The 27291-nt window shown below is 41.1% G+C and overlaps 1 protein-coding gene across 9 annotated transcripts in view; it reads left to right on the top strand.

The window, feature by feature from the left end:
• RAD51B (RAD51 paralog B) overlaps positions 1-27291 on the top strand; it is a 479852-nt gene that overhangs the window by 330474 nt on the left and 122087 nt on the right. For 8 of the 9 annotated variants that reach the window (XM_064460055.1, XM_064460053.1, XM_064460054.1 and 5 more), the window contains one exon: positions 6952-7030. In XM_064460055.1, the coding sequence (XP_064316125.1) occupies positions 6952-7030 (79 nt within the window). Of the gene's footprint in view, positions 1-6951; positions 7031-15066; positions 15158-27291 lie in introns of those variants that run through there. The other variant, XM_064460059.1, reaches the window with a different exon arrangement.

Genomic DNA, 27291 nt, shown 5'->3' with positions numbered 1-27291 from the left:
TACTGGGGCATGTTTATAGCCCCATCTTTCATTGTTTGCTCTTTAGTGCTCAAGACGTCTTAAGATTTCCCTGTGTCAAACCACCAAGTTTTTTACCAGGGAGAATATATGTGTGGGGTCTAGGTGATTAAGAAGGCTGAAGGATGACTGCTTATATCTCTTTCCATTCAACCTGTCCATTTTTCCTCTGTTCCCAGTCATAGCACAGCCTGCCGAGCCTGTAGCCTTTTTCTAATGATAACAAGCATACAGGCACAGACAGCACTGCTGGGGGGGCTGAGCTTTCTTCTGCTTGAAAGGGGAAAATCTGTGCGTAGAGAGCTTTTCCTTGCAATGGGGTTTGGAGGAAGATACAAGGCAGGGGATAATCATTTCCATAAGAAAACACAAGTCCCTGATAAAGGCAAACAAACTCTACAGTGATTTACTTGTGAAAGCAATGTGATTTGATAACATGTTATGCAGATTTTGGTACTGATATCAGCTATACAATCTTTAAAAACATATTTAATTTCTGAACTTCAATTTACCCAAATGCATAATAGGGTTATTTTTTCCCCACTCTTATAAAGTCTTCTTAAAAGCTGCAGGTTAGAGTACCGTACACAAGCAAAATGTTGTAATCCCAAGAATCATTTGCGGTGGGAGATCAGTAAATTGTTTATGGGTATATCCTGTGAGCTTAGTAAATGATTGCAGGATACCTCAGCTACGTTGGTTTTGGTTTTTTGTTTTGTTTTGGTTTTGTTTTTTTTTCTTTTTTTTTACCAGAACAGTGGAATTGTATTAAGGTCATTTTTCTTTCTGCAACCAGGAGCAGTTATCTCCCAAGGTCAATCAGAACCCATTGTGAGACTGAAGCCTCGGAGACCTCCAGGGTCTAATGAGCACTAGAGTTTGGTGAGGCTTGTCAGAAAACACAATCATTTTTTTCCTCCTACCTTGTAAAAAGCCATCCCATTGCCCTGAAGGATACTTCTACGTGAAGAGGGAGCAGGGAGCAACTGGTATACTGCTATGTGAAGCCTTGATGCCACTGTGGCATTACTGCCTGTTAGGGAATTCTTGGTTCTCTCCTTGGGCACCTTTCTGGTGGGCTGGAGGCAGCATGATCTGTGGGACTGGGAATGAGAGCTGGCCCTGGGAACTGGGTCACAGCTCCTGCTCAAAAGTAAACGATCTGCAGAATAAAGAATGCTGCTTTCATTTCTAGAATATATCAAATTCCTGCACATAGGGCCCAAGGAGAACCAGAAGGGAGGGCAGAAAAAACAGATATGAGGTCTGCTGGGGTGTCTGATGCAAAATCAACTTTGTTGTTTTCCTTACTGGCTTTTTCCTGGGCTCTGTTGCAGCTGAAAAAACAACCCTTCTAATCTACAATAAGAAGGGAAATTCTGGCATGAAGCTTGTCCACCCAGACATTTGGCACAATTAGGGGAAAGATTTGTTTAGCTTAGCACTGATTCTATTAGTACGTGAGTCTAACTGAACCTTGAGAGATAGTCTTTTCCCTGTTGAATGATACTGTCTGTGTAGGTTTCCTTCTCGATTCTCAGCTCTGCCCTTCGGAGCTAACATGGTGTAACTAGAGAGTTCTCCTGAAATGCACCAACTACTAGTAATGATTGTAATAGGACAACAGTAAGAATTAGCAAAAAAATCCCACAAGACAGCGTTGTTTCAGTAAGGACAGCGAGCATAGTGAGAGCCAGACTCCTTTCACAGATCTCACGTATTTGGTAATTCCTCAGTAAATCTGAATTCCAAAATATGTATTGGCTGTAAATGTGGTTTTATTATTCATTCGGTCCTTAGTGCACGTACACATATTTTCTAAGTACAAAAGATGAGATAAGGTAAATTTAGCAGAAAAGGAAATCTAAGGAAAAAGTTAACACAGAACAAAATAAAAAGAGAAGAATCTGTTCGCTGATAAGGAGAAGCTGACATACTTTAAAAGAAGATTCAAATGGTTTAACTCATGTTCCTCAGTCACTGCTAAGAACAAATAGTCTTTTTAAAAAAATGGGGAAGAAAATGGATGTCTTTCCGGTCTAAGCAGAAATTATGTATTAAATGTTAATACAGCTGATTTTCTCAAATATTTTATTGAAATATCTTAGTCCATGACTTTTGTTAAAATCATTAGTTTTCCATTATGAAATTGTATTGGTTTTTCCATGTGAGAGCTCACAGCTCAGTCAAAATCATCATCTTATTTCAGCACTCGGTAGTTTATCATCCTGGCATTTTGATAACTAATTTGATAGAAGTCTGTCTTCTTCATCTTCTTTACTTGTTTTTGCCAAGACACTGGCTTGATTTCTGGTTATCAGACTACTTTTGAAAGTCCATCCAATACATTTTCCAATTCATCACTTTCTTTGCTATTGACAGGGGATGTTGTCCCAATAATTAGTATTTTCTTCTGGTCTTCGGCAATCAATTTCAGTGATTCATCTCTTGCATGAAGCCTATAAACAATAAACTGTATTAATAAAAATGCTTTCCCTAATTAAAGAACAGACTTTAATGCACAATTTTTCTGCTATCATCATCAGTTCTCTCTAAGCCTTTTGTTTCTCAACTGCTGTGCCTGTCTCTCATTTGTCTTCCTTTATCTAATCTAATGGCATCTATCCTGTTTCTATTCACTTTTCATCAAGGTGATATATTTCCTCTTCCATAGTACTTTTGTGTTCTTAACGTGCCTCGTGGCAGAAATAATTTTTCAGTTGTTTAATGTTTATTCTACACGTTGTCAAATAATAAATAATTATTACAAACTGGCAGGGGGATATGATGCTAGAAAGGAAAGAAAGAAATTAATATCTGACCATTTTGAAAAGTTAGGACTTTGCAAAACTTAAAATAGCTTTGGTTTTCACTTCTCTCATCCATCTCTATTTTTCTTACTTTAGTAGGACAGCAGCATAAGAACAACTGCATCTGGATTTTATATTCCATTCTGGAAGCTCATGGATAGTGTTCCAGAAGCATCATGGATAGGATGAATTGGAAAGACTCAGTACCATTTAATCATTTTTTCTATGTCTATTTTCTATTTGTTTCACCTTTAAAAATTATGTTTTGTAATTTGAATGCCTGTTAACTCCTGTAGGCTATTATTTACCATTCTTGTTTACTCATCTCAAAATGCATACTCCTTTTGGTGCAACTTTGACTGCACTGAAGTGTCAATAGTAAAAAATTTCTGGTGAGGCCTGAATTTCATCTTCAATTCCTCAATTTTGGTAATCCTTGATTTATACTTCTACTTGATTTATACTTTGGCCTCCAAAGCATGATTTTCTTTTCTCGATCTGTATTTCCTTCTATGTCTTCTAAGGTCCTTGTGTATGCATAAGAACCTACTCTGCGTTGACTATTCTATCCAGAGGATGGTTTGCAGTGACATTTACGGCTTTTTCTCTTTGGTTGAAATACAAATCTAAATACGTAATTACTTTTTTTCAGTTAGTGTAGAGTTTGGTGTTATAAAAAGAATTCTGTGTGCTCTGTCTGGTTGTGAAATATGCAATCATACTTTAAAGGTTATTTTTCTCTCTAAGGAAATGTTCAAAATAAAGCAATACCTTTGAATATTATGAGCTGTTCCCATTTCACTAAAAAGGAAGCTAATTCCGAGCCTCAGATGTAACTGTGCAGCAGCAGCCTTTCAGAGAGCCCTGTGACATGCTGCTGAAAGGATGTGATTTATTATATTTTTTCATTGCTATACACATATTGTAACGGCATAAAAATGCAGTAACAGAATGTACGTGGGGTTATTTGCACATCTATCCATTTGCACATACAACTGTGTTTAGTGCACATGCATATACAGGTTAGTATTTATGCGCGTAGCACTGCACAGAACGCCAAAAATTTGACCTTAGATATCACATTTGTAACTGTTTCACTTTGGGCCTTTCTGATTAAGTATTCAGCTGTTGTGGGAGACTCTGTAGCTGAGCGTTTGCACAGTTTTTCCACCCCATCCTCCTTCATGCTGTCAGAGCTGAGGCAGCGTGTGAAGCTCCAGGAGGCACTCTGCTTTCCTCCTGGCAGAGTCCCCCCTCCTGCCACACTGGTGGGAAGTGCTGGCTCTGGGGATAACAGCTTGCAAGGGAATTTGGGTTTTGTTACGGCCTGTCACGGATGTGGGACGCGACGTGCCCCTCCCTTCTCCAGAAGTTCATTCCAGAGAGAAGGGTAATTAACATGGAAGAGGGGAAAGTGCTAGCACAGCAGTTTTCCTACTTGGAGTAGTTCACAAAGGTTGTATTGCATCCTGAGGTGGTTTTGCCAGCTTCATATGACTGAAAGGAAAACATTGACATTTGGACTGGTCTGATGTTCTCCAGCTGTATTTGTGGTCTTTATGTGCTTGCCTTTATTTTTAACTGTATGAAGAAGGGAGACTATATTTGGTTTAAATCCTGACGACCATAAAAATGTTAGTAGCTGTGCATAATAATGGTTATGTTTGAAGAACCAGATATGAGGATTTTGTTTGTTCAGCCTGTATCGGAATCAGATGAGAAAGAGTTGCAAGGCATCTAAGCATGGTCCTGTCTGCAGACTACATACACATGCGGACGAACCCTACCTCCTATACAGACACCCTCAGCATTTAAAGCGCTACAGGACAGTCACACAAGCCTTGATTCCGCAGCAGAATATGCTGCCAAATCCTCTGGTTACAAAAGGACACTGTAGAACTCAAACTTCTGGTACTTGATATTGTTAATCTTACACAGGAATAAATGTCCCAGTCCTGGAGATCTATGGTGTGATACAATACTGTCTGACTTTTCAGTGAAATGTGAGCAGTTTTGGTGAGCATGAACTTCCTTGGTTTTCTGTAGTCTCTCTTGGCTTTTTTAAAACCTGCTCACTGTTTCCCTGCTCGTTGTTAGGCACCACCAACTGAAATCCATATGTAGCGACCCTTACATGTGCTTGAAAATTTGGCAGAATTAGAGCATGACCTTTGAAAATAATGTGGTTTTTTTACTCCATTTGAAATCAGCCAGGTCTTCTGGTGCCCCACACCTCTAAAAATAAGATTGTTACTGTCTGTATTTCTAAGAAATCTGTATTTGGATGTATCTGACAGAGGGCTGTCTGTCTTGGGCTGAGAGGGTATAGTATCTGACAGGACTTTGGAAATGTAGGCGCCGAGGTTCCACAGCACACTGCCAGGTGGGCCTCGCAGATGGGTTAGCTGAAATCGGTGCGCTGAAGGAAAGAAAGTCGCCGGCCTGCTCTGTGCCCTGAGCAGCGCGGCCTGGGCTCTGGGATATTGCTCTCCTTGGAGCACATCCCTGCAGCGGGTCAGCACGGGCCGCCCAAACCGTGCCCTCAGGAGCCAGGAAGGCTCTTCCCAGGAGCAGGGCCGCTGCTGAGAAGGCTGGTTTCTGGTTCCCAGCCTTCTCTAGCTGAGGAAGAGGTGAGCGGAGAAAGGTGATTCAGCTTTGTTCAACAGCTCTGTGCCAGAGGCAGAGCAGCAGCACGCTCTCTGCTTCAGCCACTGCTGTCAGTGTCTTCTGCAGGGCCCGCATAGGGACCGTTAGATCTGTGTTTGTGCTGCCCATACTCTGGGCAGAACTTACTACATTTACCATTAAAATGTCACTTTCATGTAGGTGACAGAATGGGGCTTATTTTGAGGCAAGCTGAGAGGGAGCACTCCTCAGCAATGAGCAAAAATCAAACAGCCAAGCAATAAAGCCTGGCATATCTGTGCAAGTTTGCCACTGCAGGTCCCACGTCCCCTACCCTGCCAACTGTCCTGGTTTTGGCTGGGATAGAGTTAATTTTCCTCCTAGTAGCTGGTATAGTGCTGTGTTTTGGATTTAGGATGAGAATAACATTGATAACACACTGATGTTTTAGTTGTTGCTAAGTAGTGCTTACACTAGTCAGGGACTTTTCAGCTTCTGCTCTACCGACTTGAGATGGCTGGAGATGTCTTTCTTGGGTTTTATTTCTCTCTTTTTGGCATTTTCCTTTTCATTGCAAGTTGTTGTTGTTGTTGTTGTTATATTTCAGTTATTAAACTGTTTTTCTCAACCCACCAGTTTACTCACTTTTGCTCTTCTGATTCTCTCCCAATCCCACCAGGGGGGGAAACGAGTGAGCGGCCGAGTGGTGCTTAATTGCTAGCTGTGGTTAAACCATGACACCAGCAAGCCCATTTCTGCAGCTCCAGAGCTCTGCTGCAGGTCATCTTCTACAGAGGATGGTTCCTCCGTAGTGGAGCCGGAGAGCTTGGGACATCTCTGGCCTGAACATGGAGGGTCAGCACACCCAAGTGCCGAGCTAAATTTGATTGTGCTATACACCCTGAGGGAATTCCAGTTCCTATTTTGAACCTCCAAAGACAGGATCCTTGAATAAAGCTTGACTCAGTCATTACCCCTTTTGCAAAAGAGGACATCCAGATAATTGCAATGGCATGCTACTGTCCCCAGAGTGGTGACCCATGGGTGGACCACACTGCTTCCAGGGGCAGGAGGAAGATGGTGGGTAGAGTTCTTGGAGAAGATGAGGGGCTGTATCTGTGGAATGGCTAATGGTGATTAAAATTGCGTTATGCAGCAGCAGTTGCCATTTTGCTCAAAATTGTCTCCTATCTGAGTGCAACTGTCTGAACCAGCAGGAATGATTAAGCAAAACAGGATGCTAATAAAACAACCTGCTTTCATGACAGTTGTTTTTTAGGATCTGTGAATCCTTTAGAAATTGCAGCATGATCTATAGATGCATATGAGAAGACCTCAACGACTTAGAAGTGACAGGTCTTAGATCAAGAGCTACCTTGTTATTTCTGCAGTATGCTAAACTCTTTCCGGAAGTGAAATCCAGTGAGATTATTCTATGGATTTGAGCTCTGATTGGTATGTTATAAAGATGTGTACTTCTCTGTCACTTGTCTTGCAGCTCCTGGTTGCTAAATCCCCTGTTGCTCCATTCTCCGCTTTTTTCTACACCGTTGAGAAATCAGGCTTGGTTCTTCAAGGTAAGACCAGAGCATCGATTGTTTTGCCTTTGCAATTAGTATTTTAAGCAGGCTGAATGTAGATAACAACAACTATTGTTGAAAATGGTGCTGTTTATACCTAATGAAAACCTCACACATTTAAACAGCCTGGTTGACAAGGGCAGCCTTCTGCTGCATTCACTGTTTCGGATTAATCTAAATTAGTTGTTGCATATTCCCATGGATCTAGGGATGGGCCTTGTAATTATTAATCAAAGATCCCTGTTTTCCTTCAAGGTAAAGTAGAATGGTTCCAGCAATATTGCTTCTATGGGGTGGGTTTCTCCAGGAGAAACATACCCATCTATCATTAATAACATGCTCTAATAAGTGGTTCCTTTTTAGCAAATGGCTTGACATCAATAAAAATACAGGTAATTAATATCTGTTCTCTATTTTTATAATAATTGTAATGCCCCATGGTCTTAAATAATCCTCAGATTCTCTAGGATATGAGGTAGTGTACTGTAAAGCTGGATATTACTAACATGATGGCAGGGAACTAGGATTCCTTGTGGCCGTGTCCTAAATCCCGTACTTTCAGACCACAGTAAAAAGCTTTTCCCTTCTTTTCCCCGTTTATCCCAAAAAGTCTTCCTTTAATGTCCTTACTTTTTGACAGACCTTCATAGATGAATTTTGTTGAGCTGCTGTCTCTGGGTACGCAGCCTGGCTCCTGATTGTTGCATCAGTTTAGCAGACCAAATAAAACTAGTCAGTGCCTATCACTTTTTGTTCAGAGGATACACTCTGATATGCATCCATGGCATTAAGAAAAGTGCGTATTGCTGTTTCTCAAGTTCTAGTGATTGAGAATCACTGATCACAGAAAGCAGTATGAACATTTTAAGGTACGTGAACAGTTCTCTTACTTCTGATTGCCCAGACCAATGACGTATTTACAGTTACTAATGACGAAATGCACTTATATCTCTGGTGATATATAATGTAGGAAAACAAAAGAAACAAAACTGTTTTGTGGTGCATTTTTACTTCAGTTTGATACATCTATGTAATGATAATGTGGAGCTCCATCTGATGTTTCCTAAACCTCTGGATACTAGGAATTTGATCTGCTTTATTTGGTACCAGTAATTTTAAAAAGACTACAGGAACAAGAAACAATTTTTATTAGATTAAACTGACATGACTTGCAAGACTTAGTCTAGACATGTTTTCATTTCGTATCGGGCAGAAGACAAGCTACTTTTCTCTCTCTAATATCTTTTGAGTTGCAGAGATGTTTCTGGTCATAATAAAAAAAGGCAGATGATTTCCTGCTCTGTCCTCAGGCACTAATGTAGTGAAACTTCAGGAAAGAAAGGTTTCCCATTTCAGAAAAGGGAAGCATTGTTCAGAAAAGGGAGGTTCTCTATTTGTTTCAGTTCTTTTCTGTGAGCTGGGAATATAGCTTTCCAAGGACTGAACCCGACCTTCAAAGAACAAGTGGTCCTGGTAACATGTAAGGATGAGGGGGTAGGACTCTCTGATAGAAGGATAGGACTGTATTAGGTGTATGGCAATTGCTCTTTTCCCTGTATCCATATGTTTCTGGGGTGGATGTTTATAACATCATTCACCATTTTAATAAAAACAAGTGAGAAGTGAGATACCAGTTTGGATTTCTCTAAGTGAATGTTGTCTCGATACCAGGCATTCTTTGTACATTTTGGAAGGCAGCTTGAAGCTCTTCTTTACGTGAGCCTTTCCTTACTTTCTGACTATACCCTTATGTTTCCATTTGAGATATTTTTCTCCTAGATGGGTAGTAACCAAGGGCATGGTTGCCCTGATTATGTGCCCCAGACTATTTTACAGAGACTTGTAAGCACTTACACATGAGCCATCTCACTGAGTTGTACAAAGTAAATATTGCATGTTCTTATCCCACATTTCAATGATCATTTTTGGGGGGGGAAAGAGGAAGTGAACAAATGACCTGGAAATGGCTGTTTTGGATACAGTGAAGAAAGTGGCACCAGGCTGCCTCGTGCAAGAGGGGCTAGAGTTTTTATGAGTTGTACTTGTTGCTTCTTCCTAAAGGGAAGCCGGACACAAGGTAAGATGTCAGTAAGGCAACCGGCCACAGGTCAGCCGGTGAGGGAGTGTCCCTGTGGTGCTGCTTGAGGGACAGCATATAGCACTAACAAGTGGAATCTGTCCCGCAGCCTGATTGCAAAGGCAGCTTTCCCATTCAGGCTTTGTTGTTTAATTCAGTTGGTGTCAGGAGGTGAGCACATTCAGGGCGGCTGATGGGAACAAGTGGATGGGTGTGGGAACTGGCGAGAAGCAGCAGCTGGCTGAAATGCCCAGGATTCTTTCTTCTTACTCAGGGGGTCCCATCCTGGGACCATTAACCAACAGGCCATAAACAAATTGATATCGGAAAATGTGGCTGGAAACTCCTTGATTAGTGAGGGTGAATGGGGAATGAAAGACAAAGTGAAAGTGTGATTTAACAGTTCCACAAGCAATTTCCATTGCCACCTCTGAAGGATTAGGATGTGTGGAATAGGCTAAAAATGAGGAGGAGCTCCCCCCCCAGCTTTTGTTCTGTGGGCTGGAGGATAATAAAACGGCAGGAGAGGCAGTGCAGCTAGTTAGGGATTTCACAGACTGCTATTTGATGCAGTTTAAGAAGCCCTTCTGCTATTGTTGCATTTAAAATGGGAAGCGGAACTGTTCTCCATTCGCAAAAATCTCCAGCGTCCTCAGGAAGAGGGCTGAGAGCAAAAGGCTATTAAGATGGTAATGCTGCCCCATTTGGAGGAGTGTATCAAAATCCTCTTTGTCAATGTAAATTGCTGCTCTGTTTCCCTGGTATCTTTGCATCTCATGGCCTCAGCACAAGCACAAAAGTGTTCAGAGAAGACCCTAGTTAAGGCAGAACTGCTTCTCTTATATTGCGAGAGGAGAGCTCCAGGCTCCCCAAGGGTGCCACAGAGAAAACGTCTTTGCTTTTATAAAGTGTTCAGTGATGAAAAGATTCCAGTTATTCAGTCATTCTTTTATTTCCACTTGCAGACTAGAGAAATGAAATTTGATGTTTGGAAAGCAAAACTGGCCAGTCCGAGGTTTAGCAAGGAAAGTCACCCTTCAGTCTCCTTTCATTGCTTCAGTGTGATCTGTACTGTGCAGGGGTGGAGTGCAACCCCCAAAAAAAGCCTCAGTTGCCTTTACATTGCAATACAATGTCATGTAATGTACTGACATCCTGGACAGTGTGACCCTATGCTGAACCTGAATTGTGATTGCAAAATCCAGTCTGACAGCAGATCTCTATTTTGTAGAAATCTTAAACAGAGAGGCAGAAGCCTGGATCTGAGCACTACAAAATATTGGAAGTTTTACTGTCTGCTTGTGTATTCTGTTTAAGGACTTGCTGTTGCTTCCCTAATTCAATATACTAGTTAAAGTGAATGAAGTGATACTGTCAAAAAGAATAACAGTAAAAAAGCTCCAGATCTTCTTGATTAAGGGTGCAAGTCACAAGATTATTTTTCTCATTAGCAGTGATATAATGTCTGTTTTGGATTGGAAATTATTAGCTGGTAATTCTGTTCCTGGTACATCAGTCAGAACAGATTCTGGGCCTTTCTTGTCTAGTTGTAGTTTCATTGAAGCTGAATGTAGCATATACTGGGTTAGGTCAGCTGAACTAGAAGATGCTGCTTAGCCATGCACATATATATCCAAAAAGAAGATAGGCTGAAAAAGCTGATGTCAGTGTTAAGCTGTATTTTGTGGGCAGTCATCCAAATCTAGCTTTAGAAGCAGCAGCAGCATCTGGGGCATAAATACAAACTAGCAACAGAGCCTAGGTATTAGCAACTGGTAGCTCAGCTCTCTGTGGAAGTACATCTCATTGCATCTCACCTAAGTAAATGCCAAGAGCAGGGTGCTGCAAAAGAAGACAGGGAACATGATGGCTGGTTGCCAATGGGAGAGTCTATTGGGGCTTTCCTCTGAATGCTTTAACCAAGTGATTAACATTGCTCTTCACTGAAAGAGCTCAGAAGCACTGAAAACAAGGCAAAAAATACTAGTGAGCTAGGACTTGCGTTTGAGTAATGGTTTATTTTCATTTCCACAGGGATTAAAGATGGGTAGAATCAGCAGTACATCCAAACTGACCTCCCATATATCATACATGTTTCCTGCAGGCACTATGTTACACTGAATCATGTCTTCTAGAAAGGCATTCACTTTTATTAGAAGGCATCAAGAAATGTGTGTTCCTGGTTTGCCTGACAGTGTTTTCCAGTTTTAGTTACTTTGCTGCTAAATACTTCTTCTGTATTTCAAATTTGAATTTGTCTGCCTTCAGCTTTTGGCCTCAGTTCTTACTATGACCTTCAGTGCTAAATAAAGCATTGTTGCTGTTAAATGGTTGGCATTTTGCATGAGTGTACTTGACATTAAGATTTCTCCTGTTATATTTTATTCTTTTTTTTGAAAGAAAGTTATAACAAAAGTTTTGTGTCTTATGCTGACTGGCTCCCCTCACTACCCAAATGACAGAATACCTTTTATTGCTAAAGGGAAGAGTTTGATTTTTGTACCAGCAGGACTGGATGATTAGTTACTTGATTAGTTAACCCTTTCTCCTGCCCTCTTTTCCACTGCACACACGTCTGTGTGCACACAACCACGCTCACCTTGCCTGTAATGTCTTACTGAGGCAGGTAACTTCTGATAAGTAGAAACAAAAGATACGTGGCGCTCGGAAGAGGGTGTCTTAGGTTTTTAAGTTTCACAGTACTGAGAGGGAAAAGATCTATGAACAGCTAAATCTTGGGAAACCTTGGTACTTTATGTTTCATTTGTCACTAATATACTGAAATAGGCTCGTTTTGATCTCAAAATAGCATAGGGTCTGGGTTTGTAGTGCAGCATGGCAAACTGTCTGCAAAGTGCTATAACTAATTTATATGGCTGAAGCAAGTAAAAAATGCCTCATTTTATTTTGTAAAGAGATGCTTTGGTAATGAGTAGTGAGTTAGAAAGGGAATTCTGAAAGAAAGGGCAGCATTATTTGTATTGTATTGTGTGAGTTTGACCAGTGAGAGACAACGATTTACTGCATCAAAAGCTCTTATTCCATTGAAGAACTGTAACTATAAAGTGACCTTTGTCTGGAGCAACATGGATATAATCTGTAAAATGAAGAAGGGTTGTACTTGATGTGTGAATGGACAGAAGACAGATTAATGGGAATAAAGTTGTGCATTGCTATTGAGATGGTAACAGATTTGCAGTGCCACTGGTGATTTCCAGCCCTACTGGAGGGATAAAGATGAACTGATCATTGTTAGGATCTCTGTGGGGTGGAACTGTTTTTGCTCTATTCCCCACAGGACACTGAAAGCCTCATGCTATTTCTAACAGGTTTGTAATAATGAGAGTGAGAAAGCAGGATTGGTTTGTAAACTTGGTCTATCCTGGCAGTAAAGAATGGGAAAAAAAAATAAGAGTCCCATCATCCCAATGCCAGCAAAATCACCCGTCCAGATGTAGCTGACATCAACAAAAATGTCCTTTTGTTCAGCCTGTTCGTGGCATTTTGGGGAATGGGTTACTAAACCTGACCTAGGAATGGAGTTCGCTTAGGTGAGGGTATCCTCACTGGGTGGCTTGATGGGAATCGCTCTACTGCTCTGCAGCAGCGTTGGTAAAGCCTCGCTGGAGTAGCTGAACTCCATGGCTGTCAAATGAAGGAGTCCAGAGGAACAAAGCACAGATGCAAAACCAACTAAAAATGGTAATGAAGAGAGGTGGAGGGAAAATACTTTAATTGTGAAGGAAGACGAGAAGCATCTTGGGTTTAGATCCAGTAGGAACAAAATAAACTCCCTCATTTCAAAAAAATTAAATCTTTCTCTCTGCAAACACGATCTTTCTAGTGGCATAGTAGATAGACAACAGATCGGTAAAGTTTCTGGCCATACTTTTTGCTGTGAGCTTAACTTGTGGGAGGATATTATGCTAGATAAATCCAGTTTAGCACAAAGTATTGAATTTCTTGCTTATTTCTGAACACGTATGTAAAGACACTGAAGATACAGTACTGCTTTCTTGCACTGAAAGCCAAATATGTCCCTAAATGCTTTGCTGCAACTGAAGTGCCAGCATTTAATTTTTCTTAAGTTTTACTAAATGCAATATGAACAAAACTTAGTGCAAGCAGTGTGCCAAATCTATTCTCATTTACACAAGTGTGAAGCAATACTAATTTTTTATAATCCAGTGTCGTTAAAACAGTGAGCTGAGGAGTATAATTCTGTATTTGCAAAGACATTCCCCTCTTTTCAAGGCTGGCATAGGCTTCCTGGGGCAAAATGGTCTCACTTCAGAGAAATCTTCTCCTTACCACTCTCTCTGTAATGAATTCCTGATCAAAGTGTGCTGCTCCCCTGTGTTTTCAGCACAGTGCTAAAGCAAATGGCCTTTTTTCCAAAAGGCTTTTAACATAAGGAGTGAAGTTGTCTGTCGATTAGAGGTAGTATCTGTGATTTGTGACAGTGTATTGTTCTGGGAACTGAATGTTGTGGCAGAAGACAAAGGCTCTGCTAGTAATTGCCTGGATTTAACGTACACGATGTTACCTCTTCCAAGCTACAGATTTGTTGAATAAGGTCAAATGTACTTAAAATGGACTTAATGTTCTTAAGCGAATGCATTCATGAGCAGGAAGCCAAAACAATGTCTGTCCAAAAACATGTTTTTCAGCCAGAGTAAAGTCTCATGCTTTTGTGTGAATCTTATGAAAGTAAAAGGCAGTTAAGTCTCACTGTGCTGTGACTTATTCCTTCCTCACGTAGCCACAACTACATTTCTTTTGCTATACCCAAAGGTTATGTCTGTTCTGGCTTCACCGCTAGCATGTTTGGTAAGGGCATTGCTGGTGTCATTTTACCTTGTCAAACAATAGTTAGCAGTGGAGGACAATGACTCGAATGACTTAACCTTGGTAGTACATGCAACTCTTCTTTAGCTATAGGACTTTATGTGTTCTCCATGTTAAAACCTGGTTGCCGAGGGGAAATGCTGGATGCTTTATTGTTCCCTGTGCTGGGGAGGGGAGAGTGGTGCCAACAATTAGCTACAGTCTAAAGCTGGAAGTCTCCAGAGTGCAATCCTGAGTAGATAGGCACATTTGAATAGCGCTTCCTCTAAACTAGAAAACTGTGTCTGAGGCAGGGTTTATTAGCACAGGGATGATGCTTTGCAAGTAGGGTTCCTGCTGCTTTGGGCCCAGTGCTGTTTTTCTTTGAAACTTTCTCAATGTTTCTAGAATTCACACATCTTGTTCTACCTCAGGTATCTCTGCATCTGTTGTGTAGACTTGCCCTGTTTTTAAAACTGGACTAACCACAAATTTAAATGATCTTATCATGTAAGCTTAAATCTGTCTTGATAAGATGGAAAAGGAATATATAATCCTTTCATATAAACAGACACACATGATAAACCTTCCAAACAAACAGGTTTTTACTTCAAAATGTTTTTCTCATTACAGTTAATCCCTAAAATTAATAACATTGGACTGTTACTGTTAAGTATTTTCTGAAATGTTCATCTGAACTTTTAACATAGTGTTAATGATTGTTGTACTGCTGCTTCTCACTGTTTATGTTGTAATGAAACCAGAATCTGGTCCTTTGTCATTCAGTTCTGTGAAGACCCCTGAAAAATTTGTGAGATTAAATTTCAGGGCCAGATGGAGTTAAACAGGGTTACAGAGATGAGAGAGGCAACGAGCTTAGTCAGCAGTTTGTTAGAGCAGGGTGTATCAGCCCCAACTGTTCCTTTGTTTGCCACCTGAATAACTCTAGAGGGTCTGCCTTAGAGCTTGACTGAGGCAAGGCAGTGCACACATGACTGCATGGGTGAAGAGGAAGCACAGGCAGATGATGCTACAATTAACAGTTCAACAAGAGATGTTGTTGCTGGATTTTACTTTATTGTCCACTGGATCTCATTTTCATTTGAACATCCTGGCTTTTCCATTACAGAAACAGTCTCCCATATAGTCCAACACCCTGTGAAGGTATGCTTTCCAGAAGCAGCAGCAGAGATGTGAAGACTGACATTTCTCGGAAGTGCTGTGGGACTATTAGAGTGCTATCAAGCAGTCTGCCATAGAGCGATTTCTCAGTGCTGTGTGCTGTTGTGGAGAACTCGGCTGGGTTGTGCCTTACTACCGAGTGAATAAGCTTAGAATAAGGAGGCTGATGTCCTGAGCTGTGAACACCAAACATTGCACTCCTGAAGATGTTTTGAGTGAGTTTAGGGATGAGACTCTTTTGCTTAGTAGCATATAGAAAACATCACATTCCTCCTTCAGGCTGCGTGTGTTTGATGAAGGACTTCAGTCTTGAGGCATGTCAGATGGGAACTGCACACTACACCTTTTACTCTCTTCATGCCGCATTTGTGTTGTGGGTGAATTACCCAGAACAAGCTATTGGGCAGCCAGGGACATACATTGCAGCTGTGTGTCTGTAGGCTGTATCCTGCCTGCCATGGCCATTTGCTGAAGTTCACAGAGGAGCAGAACATCCTGTTTGCTTAGTTTTCCTTTGTCTGCCCCGTACCAGCACAGGGAGAATATTCCTATATATCTTTTCTTTTCTGCTCTGAAATTGGATCACAGTACTCGTGATTGTGTTCAATAGCTGGAAATGCTGAGGATATCCGATTGCTGAGGTCTCTTATTTTAAACACCACATGCCAGGAAAAGTATGTGGGATCCCACCAGCTTAGCACTGGAGGGTGCAGGATGCATCAACAGGAAAACCAAACAAAGCATGAAGTGAAACTCATTTGAAAAGGGAAGGGACTCATATACCACCCATCAGCAGTGTTTAAACTCTTCGTATCCACACAATAGGTCTTTCATTTTTCTTCAGTTCTTCTCAATATGCAATCTTAAATTGATTTTTAGAGCTGCAGCTGTCACTGAATTCAGCAGGAGCTGTAGGTGCTTGTTACCTTTGAAAATCAAGCCAATGTATTCTAATGTGGTAGCAAAAGCCAAAACCACTAAATTAGAGTGGTTAAAGCATAACTCTGATAGTTCTGTAATGTGATCCCAGCCACATTCATATCTGATACAGAGACAGGGCCTCATGCTGTGCACACCAGAGCTCAAAGGTATGTTGTGTTTTCTTTGCCTTTCAGCCCTCCTTCCCCTACAACTTTGTGGCCTTGCTTCATCACTACAGTCCTTCCAGCTGAGTAATACTGAATAGGATAGGACCCTATTGGAGTTTAACAGAGCTAACTTTTTTTCATCCAGAATTTTTTCTTTTCCTTGAGAAATGGGTTTGCTCCCCCTTCTTCTCTCAAACATGCATTAGGCTGAACTGGGAAATGAGTGGTCAAAGAGCTGACCTATGGCCTCCCACCTACTGCAGCAGCAGTGAGGATGAGCAACCACCACCTGAGGCACTGTTTGATTTTCATTTGGAAGATCTGTTGTGCCCTAGGAAAGGTTCCTAAGCAGTGGCCAGAAGTCAGAGCAAGTCCAGATTTCTCCAGTGTAGAAAGAACTAGATTCCACTGTCACGTCTGAACACAAGGGGAGAAAGATATCCATCCAGCTGGTCACAGCTGTCTGGGTTCAGGAGAGACACTGCTAACTGCTGTATCACTCAAGGGCACAAGAAACTTCAGCGCACAACCTGAACCTGCAAACTCGAGTCCTCTTCTGGCAGAGGGGTTAAATGAGCTGGCCCACATGAGGGGTGCAGGCGACGGTGTGGCACTAATTGAGGCCAGCTCACCTCATACTCAGTTCAAGAGTGTGTCTTTTGTGGACATATCTTTGCAGAATGAGACCTTTGGCTGATGATGAAGCTGTCGGTCCCCTTTGCTCCCCTTCCCAGTCACCATTGGAACAACTGCGTCCACCGACACCTGTTTTCGGTGTAGCTTCTTGACTATGCCTTGGTTGATGGTCCAGAGAGGACTGCACAATTGTTATTAAATTTGTTCACCTGCCCTTCCCGTAGTGTGAAAAGTGAGTAACTTGTCCAAAACAGTTACTTGTCCAAGAAGAGTAAAAGTCTGCAGGAATGCACAAGTCATAAGTCTGTGGTAAATGGGGTTTGCCACCTGTCTGTTACAGATCAGAGAGTATGGATTTTGTTAAATTACTAAAGGCCTGTTTGTCAGTAAAGTAAGTAGGAGATGTGACAGGGAGGGGTCTCCCGCTGATATTGATTTCAGGAAGTGTGATCAGATGCCTGGACGTTTTCAAATAAAGTATATTCCGAGCCTAAGCTGTGTGCCTCGTATGCACTTCCTTCAGTAGTTGCCAAGGATTAAGCTGTTTTGGCTTTCTTCGGTTGTGGTTTTGTGTCGGGTTTTTTTTTTCCTAATTTTCAGAATCCATAGCTTAACTGGTTCAGAGAACGCTAGTTTAAATGGCCTTCTGTTATTGCTTGCCTGTTAGACTGGCAGTTTTTTGAGTTCATTGGTTCTGTGTCTTTTTTTTTTCATAGTGTCACATACTGTTGGTAAAATAAGGAGACTTCAAAATACAGGAAGTAGAGGTAATGTTGATCTTGAAACACCAGCAATTGAAAGAACCATTCATGGCTTCCTTCAAAACAAAACCCAAGTGGTAAGATAATGCTAACCAGGGCTGGGTGCCCAGGAGAGCATCATAATGAAGCACCCACTGTTATTGTTCAACTCAGTGTTTGTTCTTCATGTGAACAAAAGGAAGGAAGAACTCTGCTATCAGGCTAGAGAGGAAGGAGCCTATGTTGCCCTTGGCTACCCTAACTTTAAATGTGAGGAAGCACAGGGCATTGCAGCATAACCTTTTTGCAGTATTAGACGGGGAAAATTGATAGTTCAGGAGGTTAAGGGCGGACACTGTTTCTCTACAGACTAGGCTTCCTCTGCATGACAGCCCCAAATCAGGTATGTCAGTGCTAGTATTTGCTTAGGTTATCTGAGGTTTTAAAACCCTGTTTTTAAACGCTGGTTCCTCTGCTTTGCTGCTTCTCTGCCATCTGATTCCTCCTCTGCATTGTTGCTCACCATCAGGAACAGTAAGAGATGCCATTTCCTTACTGAGTGTGACAGGCACCAGGTGTCCTGAGAGTGAAGTTCAATCATGTTGCTGAAGCATCAGGAATGCATCAGACTGAGTCAGGCTTACTGCTCCTGCTCCACCCATAGAGTTGTCTGCTGAAGTGGCAGAATCCCTGCCGTCCCTCTCCCCATCCTTCAAGTCATGAGGCTGACACATTGTCTGATTAATGACAAAGTTTACCATGCTCAGAGCCATTGTTTCAGATTTTCAGATGACTCAGGCAATGATTGTGTCATCAGCTAAGCTCAGGTTATGATTTAAAGACTCTCCTTGCAGTCATGAAAGTTTGCTTAGCCTGCCTGCGTGTTAGTCTTATGCTGGCTTTATCTAGTCCATGTACCACCTCTACATATCAAAAGACACTAGAGAAACAGATTTACATCCCATTAGAGGCAATGCTATGTTGCTGGGGTGTTTGAAAATAGTGGGTGCATATTTTGGTTCTGATATAAAGAGTTCATTCCTTGTATGTGATGCTTTGAAATTTCTGGCCACAAAATGAAGGCAGCCCCCAAATACTTATCAGCTTTGTCTTCACATTCAAAGTGCACCCCTGCATTGATTTCTTCTTAGTTCACAGGTTACCGTGGGGTGTTATGTACAAAATGACACTTTCACACATTTATGACAGCCTATTTCCATAATTCCAGATCTAGTTGCACTCACAACTCTATTCTACTGGTTAGCTGAGATAAGGGATTTGTTTCCTCTAGTGTAGAAGACATGAGTTTCAGAAGACTGCTTCCAAACTTTTTATAATACGGTGGCTTCATAGATTCTATGTTTTGTGAAGGCTCTACTGACATTACTGTAGAGAGAGCAAGAACTTTAGAGAAAATAACCTTGTTTTGTTTAGTGCAAGTGTGTTCTGAGGGCACGTTGATTTGGCAGAGTGAAAGCATTTGATAAGAATACAAAGAGAATAGGGAGAATCCCATGAAACTTCTGAGAGGATCAAGTGTAAGGAATATTCTTTAAGGGGTCATAGTACGTCAACTATATACAAAACTGATGAAGGCAGGAGAATTAGGGCCAAGCTCAAATGAGAGATGCTTCTTGTGGTTCTGGAGGTGATCAACTTATGTGTAAAACCATGCTGGATACAGGAAGAAATAAAAAAAATACTCCATATTGTGTTATTGGTATTGTGGCTCTGTAAAACCACTAAGCTCAACACAGAAAATGGAAAGAAAACTCTTAGTGTCCTGGAAAATAAAATTAAGAAATAGAATTAACTCAGACCACCCACCAAAGTAGCCTTCTGGAAACTGATCTTTACTTCATATATTAGGTGTGAAAGCACAGTAAAATGCTGAAGACCCAGCTGGAACAGTGGGGAAATGAATCTGCCCATGCTTAGGATTTTTACTTTGCTAGCATCTTAAAGTGTGGTGGTTCTTTCAAGAAAAGGATCCAAAATTACGTTTAGTACATCTTAGTCAACCCACAGCAAGTATACTCAGTTTACAAATACAAATGGTTTGGGTTTGTTTTGTTTTTGTAATTGCTAATCCTAGAAATTATTTGTTTCCTAAAAGCTAAAAGGGGTTCTTTCCTTCTCATGTGTCATCATGAGTAGTTTTAATGGAATAAATTGTGTCTTCCGTGCCAGCTAAAACAGTTTGTCTTCAGTTATGTCAGTCATTCAGGTTTACATATGCAGTTAGTTTTTGTACTTGGGTGTTAAAATAAAACTGAAGAGGCACAGGAGAAATAGAATTTACTTAAGTTTTTGATGGCCCATTTGCTGAACGGAACTAGCAAGGCTGACTGAGTAACTAACGTTCATTAGTGCAACTGAAGACAACAGATGAGCTTCTGTCAGGGAAAAATTATCTTGAATCAAAGTAGGTCCTGGTTTGATGCATCTGTAATTAGTGCTGCCTAGCTCTGTGGAAGGGGTTTGCTTTCCATCCCAGGGCTAGAGGGCTTGGCAAAACCTGCTATGGGATGAACTTCAGACCATTTCTCTGTAAGGCTTATTGGGGAAATGACAACCCTATGACTGACTTTATAGAAACTGTTTTTATGACCATCTCTGTCTGTCTGTCTGTCTGTCTGTCTGTCTATCTATCTATCTATCTATCTATCTACCTATCTATCTATCTATCTATCATTATTTCAACTTACAGAGGATGTAAAAGACCATGTAGCAGATACCAGAGGATTGGAAGCCTGGTATCAAAGCCATACCTAATGGAATTGCTTCTCGTTGATGGAGTATCTGTGACAGACTTGAGCAGAGGTTTTAATTGAGAGTGAGGGTCACACTATAATGGATATGAGGAGTGGGGGTGGATATGACTATCAACTGGAAAGAAGAGAGGGAGAAACATGGGGGAGCACAGCTGTGTGGTGCACTGCGACAGAACACATCTTGTGGGCCATTAGGAGATGGGGGTAGGCTAAGCATTTGCACGGGCTTGTTCTTCCCACTGCCTCACCTTTCTACCTGCTTGGGAGGGGAAAGCTCTTTCCATACCATTTTACAGTACAAATCAAAACACATCTCTTTGATAGAATGAAATTGGGTGTGATTTACTCCTTTTTCTTGGATAGAGGCTTACTGGAGCTTGCAGGGAGCTACCCTGGACACGGGGAGAAAGATGCAGTCTTCACGTGGCTCCTCTCAAGGGGTTTCTAAGCAAGGGACTGAACTTGACAACAGAATAGTTTGCTGTCGGAGATAGCTGAAACCTGTTTGCAGACCGGTAGAAGCCTTTTATGAAAGAATCCTAGTAAAAGACTAAACCTGTTACCAGGAGGAAACTTTCAAGTGAACTGATCTGACAAAAGAAACAAGAATAAATGAGGCAGTGTTAGTGCAAAACAGTGCTTCTTAAAGAAGCAAAATGGCTTTGTTTCCACAAGCTAGCCAGAGGGATATTGGTTGCTACAGCAGGAGCCTAATGGCATCAGGTTCACCAGCCTGGCTGTTTGCTCGCAGCGGTACATTCACTGAACATTTCAAGCACTCCAAGAAGAACCTAGAGACCGAGGACTTCACTATGTTTTATTAACATTCTCTTTCCAACACAAATCACACTGAAGAAGGCAACAGATGAATCCTGATTTCACTTTATTATTAGTTGTTGAGATACACATTTATTACAAGAAATGGGAAACAGATTACACCAGCAAACACATCTGGCCTCAGACTGGCCTTCAAGTTATCCAAAAAGAAGCACGAAATATGGCGTTGTTTACGGCCAGGCACTTACAATCCCACACAGCTGCAGGGGTGAGAGGCATCAGAATAAACTCTGAAGACAAGCTGACAACAGCTCCGCTGCTGGGGTGCCCCTTTTGCAGACAAGGCAACAACAGATAAAGAAATCTTGAGGCTGACCCAGAGCAGTGCTCATTAGTGAATGAAGCGCAAGCAGGAAATGGGACAAGATTCCTTTTGTCATAGTTTTTCACCCAGCTGTCTGCCCGTCCCACAGCCACCCACATGCAATCAAATATAGTCATAGTCAAACTCCAGAACAGTTATACAAATAAAACCTCCAGTGACTGCATTCAGACCCCTTCCAAGTTACATTTGCCCCATTAGCATGGAATTAAAAATTGCTGGGTTTAATCCAGGCACATTTATCATAGCAATTGAGGTTTATTACGAGGGGTTGTATTCAGGTAAAGCCGATAGGATCGCATAATTCCTCTTACTCATGTCTGTCTGTCTCTCTGTTTCTCTGCATATATACTTTTTATTATTGATTACTACCACTTTTAGTACATCTGTGGAATTTCCTTCTGATGGCAAAGCTGTGATTATTACTCGATGCAGGTATATACTCTCCTTGTTTGTGTGAAACAGGTGTGTGATTCCCAAAATAACAGCATCAGTGAGCAGAAAAAAACATTTCTGGTCTTCTGAAATGGATTCTCCAAGGAATCAAATGCTATTTTGAGATTTTTAAGTTATCATAATGACATTAAGACTTCAGCTTTTTGGGATCTTTTGCATGCGAGTACAGCTCACAAAATCTTGCTCATAGGTTATTAAAAACTCTTTTTTTATTGTGGATTGAAAGCGGTTTTTGCCTATATTTTTCAGCTGGAGTGAAAGAACAAAAGACTGTTACAGGCAACTCTATAAAGAGCTCTCCTTCTTCCAAATGGCTGCCATCCTGCTGCTCTCCAAAGAGTATGACTGCAGGGTGCTGTGAGTAGTTACAGTCTACTCACTTGCTGCTCATAGTCCCTTCATGTTTGGCCTTGCTCCTCAGCAGCAGTGCCCATTTTTAAATAGAGCAGGTGTGTATGACCTGTTCATGAGATTCCTCTAAAGGGAAACTTTTAAGGCATCAGCACTGAGCTTAAGCATAGAAAAAAAAAAAAAAAAAAAAAAAAAGGAGTGTCACATTTGCAGCTTATTGCATTTCTTTTAAAAATCATGGATTCATGCAGTCTTGAGCCATCCAGTGGATCCAGTGTCCTATGACTGTGTGTAGAGTTCTAAAGTTGCATAAAGTAGCCAGAGAATTCAAGCTGGCATAAACAACAAAAAAAGCCCAGCCCCTTCCCACCCAAAATTAAAATAATTTAAGATTGGTATTGCACACTTCCAGATCCTTAGCAATATCATATGATAGCATTCTCTAAGTGTTTGAATGTGTTATTTAAAAAAATATCAACACACAAGAAAATTAATAAAGAAAACTGATGCTGGAAGATGTGGAGCTGAGAGCACATAACATTAGTTTAGGGTGAAGCACGCTAAAAACACACTGTAGTAAGAGATGAACAGGAGTAAGTCTAGGTAGGTCAGAAAGTTGGTGAAGAGATTGCTCTTTCTGAGATGGAGGAGAATTATGGCATTCAGCTCTCTGTCTGTGTGACAGGAGGAGAACAAAAAAGATGTCTACACAGTGGTTTGGTACCAATAAGACAAAAGGGGTTTGACCATAATCCTATTGGTACTGGCGTATAGCAGTAGTGACACCCTTGTCGACAGTCATCTACAACTGCAGTCACGAGAAACAGCACTACAGGGAAGTGATTTTCTTCTGTCATCCTTTACCGTGGTGAGAAGACTATTGTGTCAAAGCTTCTCAACTGTTGTATCATACCAAAAATAATTCTCCCATTTACCCTTCATAGCAGACTAGTTTGCCTTTTCTTTTTCATACTTGTTAGAGCTAATCTAGAGTAGGTTTTCTGGACAAAAGGAGAAATAATTTTGCATTACATTGTCATGGCTTTGTTTTTTCTTTCACTTGTCCTGAGGAACCCAGAACTGGTTGTTTAGAGGACAACATAGCCATACACCTTCTTTATTGCTTGTTCTCCCATGATACCTCAGCACTGATCTGAGGCAACTCTCTCTAGGTTCAGCACCCCTTTTAAGGGATGAGATCCCACTTGAATTGGTCCACGTGGGTATTCTTTTATACTCACAAGTATTTACAAGGAGTTAGCCTAAGACCAACTTATTCCACCTTGGCTACTAAAGAGACATGAGATACAAAGAAGTCATAGTTGCTAATCAATATGATTTTAAGTTTAACTGGGAAGGGATGCTGCAAACTATCACAACAGTCTTTGAGGCATCTGTTTTGCCACTTTTGGAGTTTCATTAATATCTCTTCTGTGTTGTTACGATGGTAATGGTAGCTATCAGACATTACTGCATTTCCTCTTACCAGTGTGTCTGAGTGCAGTATCACTAGAGCTTTTAGCTGTGTATTTTTTCCCCCACAACTCTCATTTCTCATCCTTATTTGAATCACAGGCCTGTTCAGCAGGTCAGTTAACGGACAGCAGATTTTTTTTACTTATTCTGGTTCTTTTCTACCCTTTTCCCTCTATTCATATAACACACAATTTGTAATCTTTGTAAAACCGAAGAAGAGAGAAGTCTTGATTTCATCTAGATTAAAATCAGCTGCAGCCTATTAATGGACTCTGCCCAAGATTGAGACTTTAGGAAACAAAAACACTGGACTAAATTAGACTGAACTGGCCTCCGTCTCCTGGTGAGGGGATTCATATAGCGAAAGGAAAGGGGAAAAGGGGGGTAAAGGGAGAGGATCTCCATGTGGTTTTAATTCATTTTGATTCTCTTCCTGAAGCTAATTTACCCAACACAAAGGCTCTGTAGTGGGCAGCCAGCTTTTTAGAAGTTTGGCTTTCACTGATAAACAACTCAATTCCTGTTCTGAAGGTCTGAGATAGCTCAGACCTGTGTGTAATCAGCCGAGGTTTAATGTGAGTATTTTGGTACAGGGTATTTCAATTACATATTAGAGTCCTTTCATCATCTCTCAGAGTGTATCCTGAAGACTCTTGGATAATTGATCTAACTCCTCCATTCACTCTCTCCCCAGAAACAGACAGTGAATTGTCTCATTGAAGAATCAAATCACCAGACACATGGGCATGTTGGGCCAAAAGTCCTTCCACTGGTGTGGCACCTTCAGAAGGCAGTTCTTGGCTTCTTCTGGGCATAGAAGCCTTTGCCACCAAAGTAGCAACAGTTTTCTGCCTAAGGGAAAATACTCGAATGTTCTATTCATCCGCTTTGCCATTAGATCTTTTTTATTGCATTCTTAGCCCCATTGGTGTGTGTAGTCCTCTAGCAACATGCAGAAATTATGTCTTTGCCCTAAAAAAGTCAGACAGTGGGTAGGGAAGTGAAGCAAACAGTAAATCATTAGCTGGAAATTATTTAAGTGATTATGTTAGGCACAGACAGTCTTTGGTTACAGTTTTCATGTACTCAGTGATGATAACTTGTAAACTAAGCAAAACTAAAAGCAAATGGGGAGATTAATGGAGGGACTGAGATGGAGGAGGGAGTGGAACCAGACCTTGAAAGGATGGGTTGACTGAGACAATATCTGTGGGTGTATGGTTTCCGAGTGCTTCAATCCCATGGGCAAATATTTGTTACAGTAAATTAATATATGCAGGGTATATATCTGTTGCTGACTGGCTAATGAGCCACAACAATCAGCATCAGTTTTTCACTGCTCTTTTACATGTGCCCTAGGAATGAGTAATATCAAAGGAAATACGGTTTTACGATTGAGGTCTGAAGATACTGGCTTCAGCTGCTAATTCTTGCCTGTTTTGTGTAATAGTGGACAAAAGAATTTCACCATGTCCTGTTTTCCATCTTCTTTTCTGATTTACAGAGATTCTGAAATGTTCAGCATTACATGTAGGATGCTCCATTTCTACAGTGCTAAAGGCCATATACATACACAGATAATCCAGGTATTGCACAGTTATCCAGAAAGCCTTATATATCCTTATCTGGGCATATTTTTCCAAAGTGAATTTTGCATTTTCATGGCTTTCCAGCTTTATGAGTCAATTCAAGCAAAGGTTTAAATACACACAAAATCCCTTATACTTTCCTTGACTTAAATAGTTCCTCACATTTATAACAGGTAATCTGGAGACTACGTTGAGTGGGATATGTTTTTTCCATAGGATTCCCATGTAGTCCTTTGTTCTCCTGACAGCATGCTGTACTTCCCCCTCAGCACCCAGTCCACCTCCTGTGTGGTGCAGTGCTCTGAAAACAGGCCAGAGATGCTACAGAGCTTTTGGGAATTAGACTGTTTTTTTAAGGATAAACCAAGTTTGATTTCATATACTGGTACTGTGAGAAAGACTATTTGAATGTGAAGGTGAAGAACTGGAAATCTCCTTAGCATTTCCTGCCCATATTTCTTCTTGCCAAAACTTAGGGCACAACACAGCTGATATAAAGTGACCCAAAGGCTTTTGGATACTGCTGGGCATCCCACTTTCTTCTAGGCCTTCCTCAAATGCTGCTAGAAGTGAATTGGTCTACTGTCCTTTTCAGTTACTTTGGTTTGTTTTTTTGCTTATATTCTAAGTAAGTAAGTAAGTCTATTATCTGTCTGAAGTTCAGACAGAACACTTCCTGCCCTCTCCCCAACACGTTTGATAATGATGATTCCAACAGAGGTGGTTAAAACTTTATTCAGAAAAACCTGGAAGTAATTAGCCATCTGTGACTTGGCCGAGGATAAGGTATGGTTAAGAGATGAAACTGAAGTCCTTTTCACCTGCTTAATGGGTTTTGGAGATCTATTTTAAGGCTCAAAGTAACCTGTCAGTATACTGAGAGAGTAAACTTGTTTTGGATTGCTTTCTTTAAGAAGAAAACTGTGTTGCTGGTATTCTCTACACACACACACCCCCCCCCCCACACACACACACAAAAAAAATAGGTAATTTTATGCTTTTAGGTAGTTTTTTGCTTTGAGTGACAGATGCTTTGAGTGACAGCTAGCACAATACCAAATAAATAATTACAGTTGTTTAATGTAGCAAAAATTATGCACTTAGCATTGGCTTACAGTAAGCCTCACATGTTAGGATCTGCTTCATATGTCGACAAAAATACCATATTCATCCCCAACACTTTTAGGAGCAGAGCTGCAGTACTCATTGCCCTAATCTCCACGTTTGGGGCATCTCTTCCCATGATTCCCTTTGTCTTGTGAGGCCCAGACTGCACCTAGTGCAGCCTGGGGTTTTTTGCAGTCTTTTGTTTTTAGCAATTACTAGACAAAGAGGTATTTAACTGTAGCTTTATTTAGCTTGAATGGAAACGTAGTGATAGATCTACCAGGTTCAATAGGTTTTAACCCTATAACAAAAAGCCGCAGTTGCCTTCTTCCATTGATTCAAATCTGAAGAAACCAGATATGTTCAAACAAGAGACTCTGGAGAGATGGATGGCGTTCAGACAGTAATTTCAAGACATCAGGCTATGACGTGGAGGTTGTTTTCGAGAAACCTGTTTTAGTGTGTTTGCAAACTTGGGCAACTCACTATATTCTTGCTCTCGGTTCACAATGTAAAAGTTGTCTTCACAATCATAAAGCTAGAAATACGCTTTAGAAAGGGAGAGAAAAGATTTGAGAGCGCATTATTCAGTTACCATGAAAAAAGTTTTATTGTGATATATTATCCTGACCCTGTCCAGTCCGATCCTTCCCCGTCACACAAAATGGTGTAGCAGCAAGGTCTTGATGCTGGAGATTCCCAGGGATGAGACACAGCAGAGGTGATGTGTTACCTCTGAGTACCTGTACCAGGCTGAGCTCTAGTTACCCATGTGCTATTAAGGGCCTGTGACACT

This window comes from Phalacrocorax carbo, chromosome 9 (assembly GCF_963921805.1).
Source record: "Phalacrocorax carbo chromosome 9, bPhaCar2.1, whole genome shotgun sequence".
Taxonomy (NCBI): Eukaryota; Metazoa; Chordata; class Aves; order Suliformes; family Phalacrocoracidae; genus Phalacrocorax; species Phalacrocorax carbo.
Note: the sequence above shows the minus strand (reverse complement) of the source record. Positions and strands in the feature narration are given on the sequence as shown.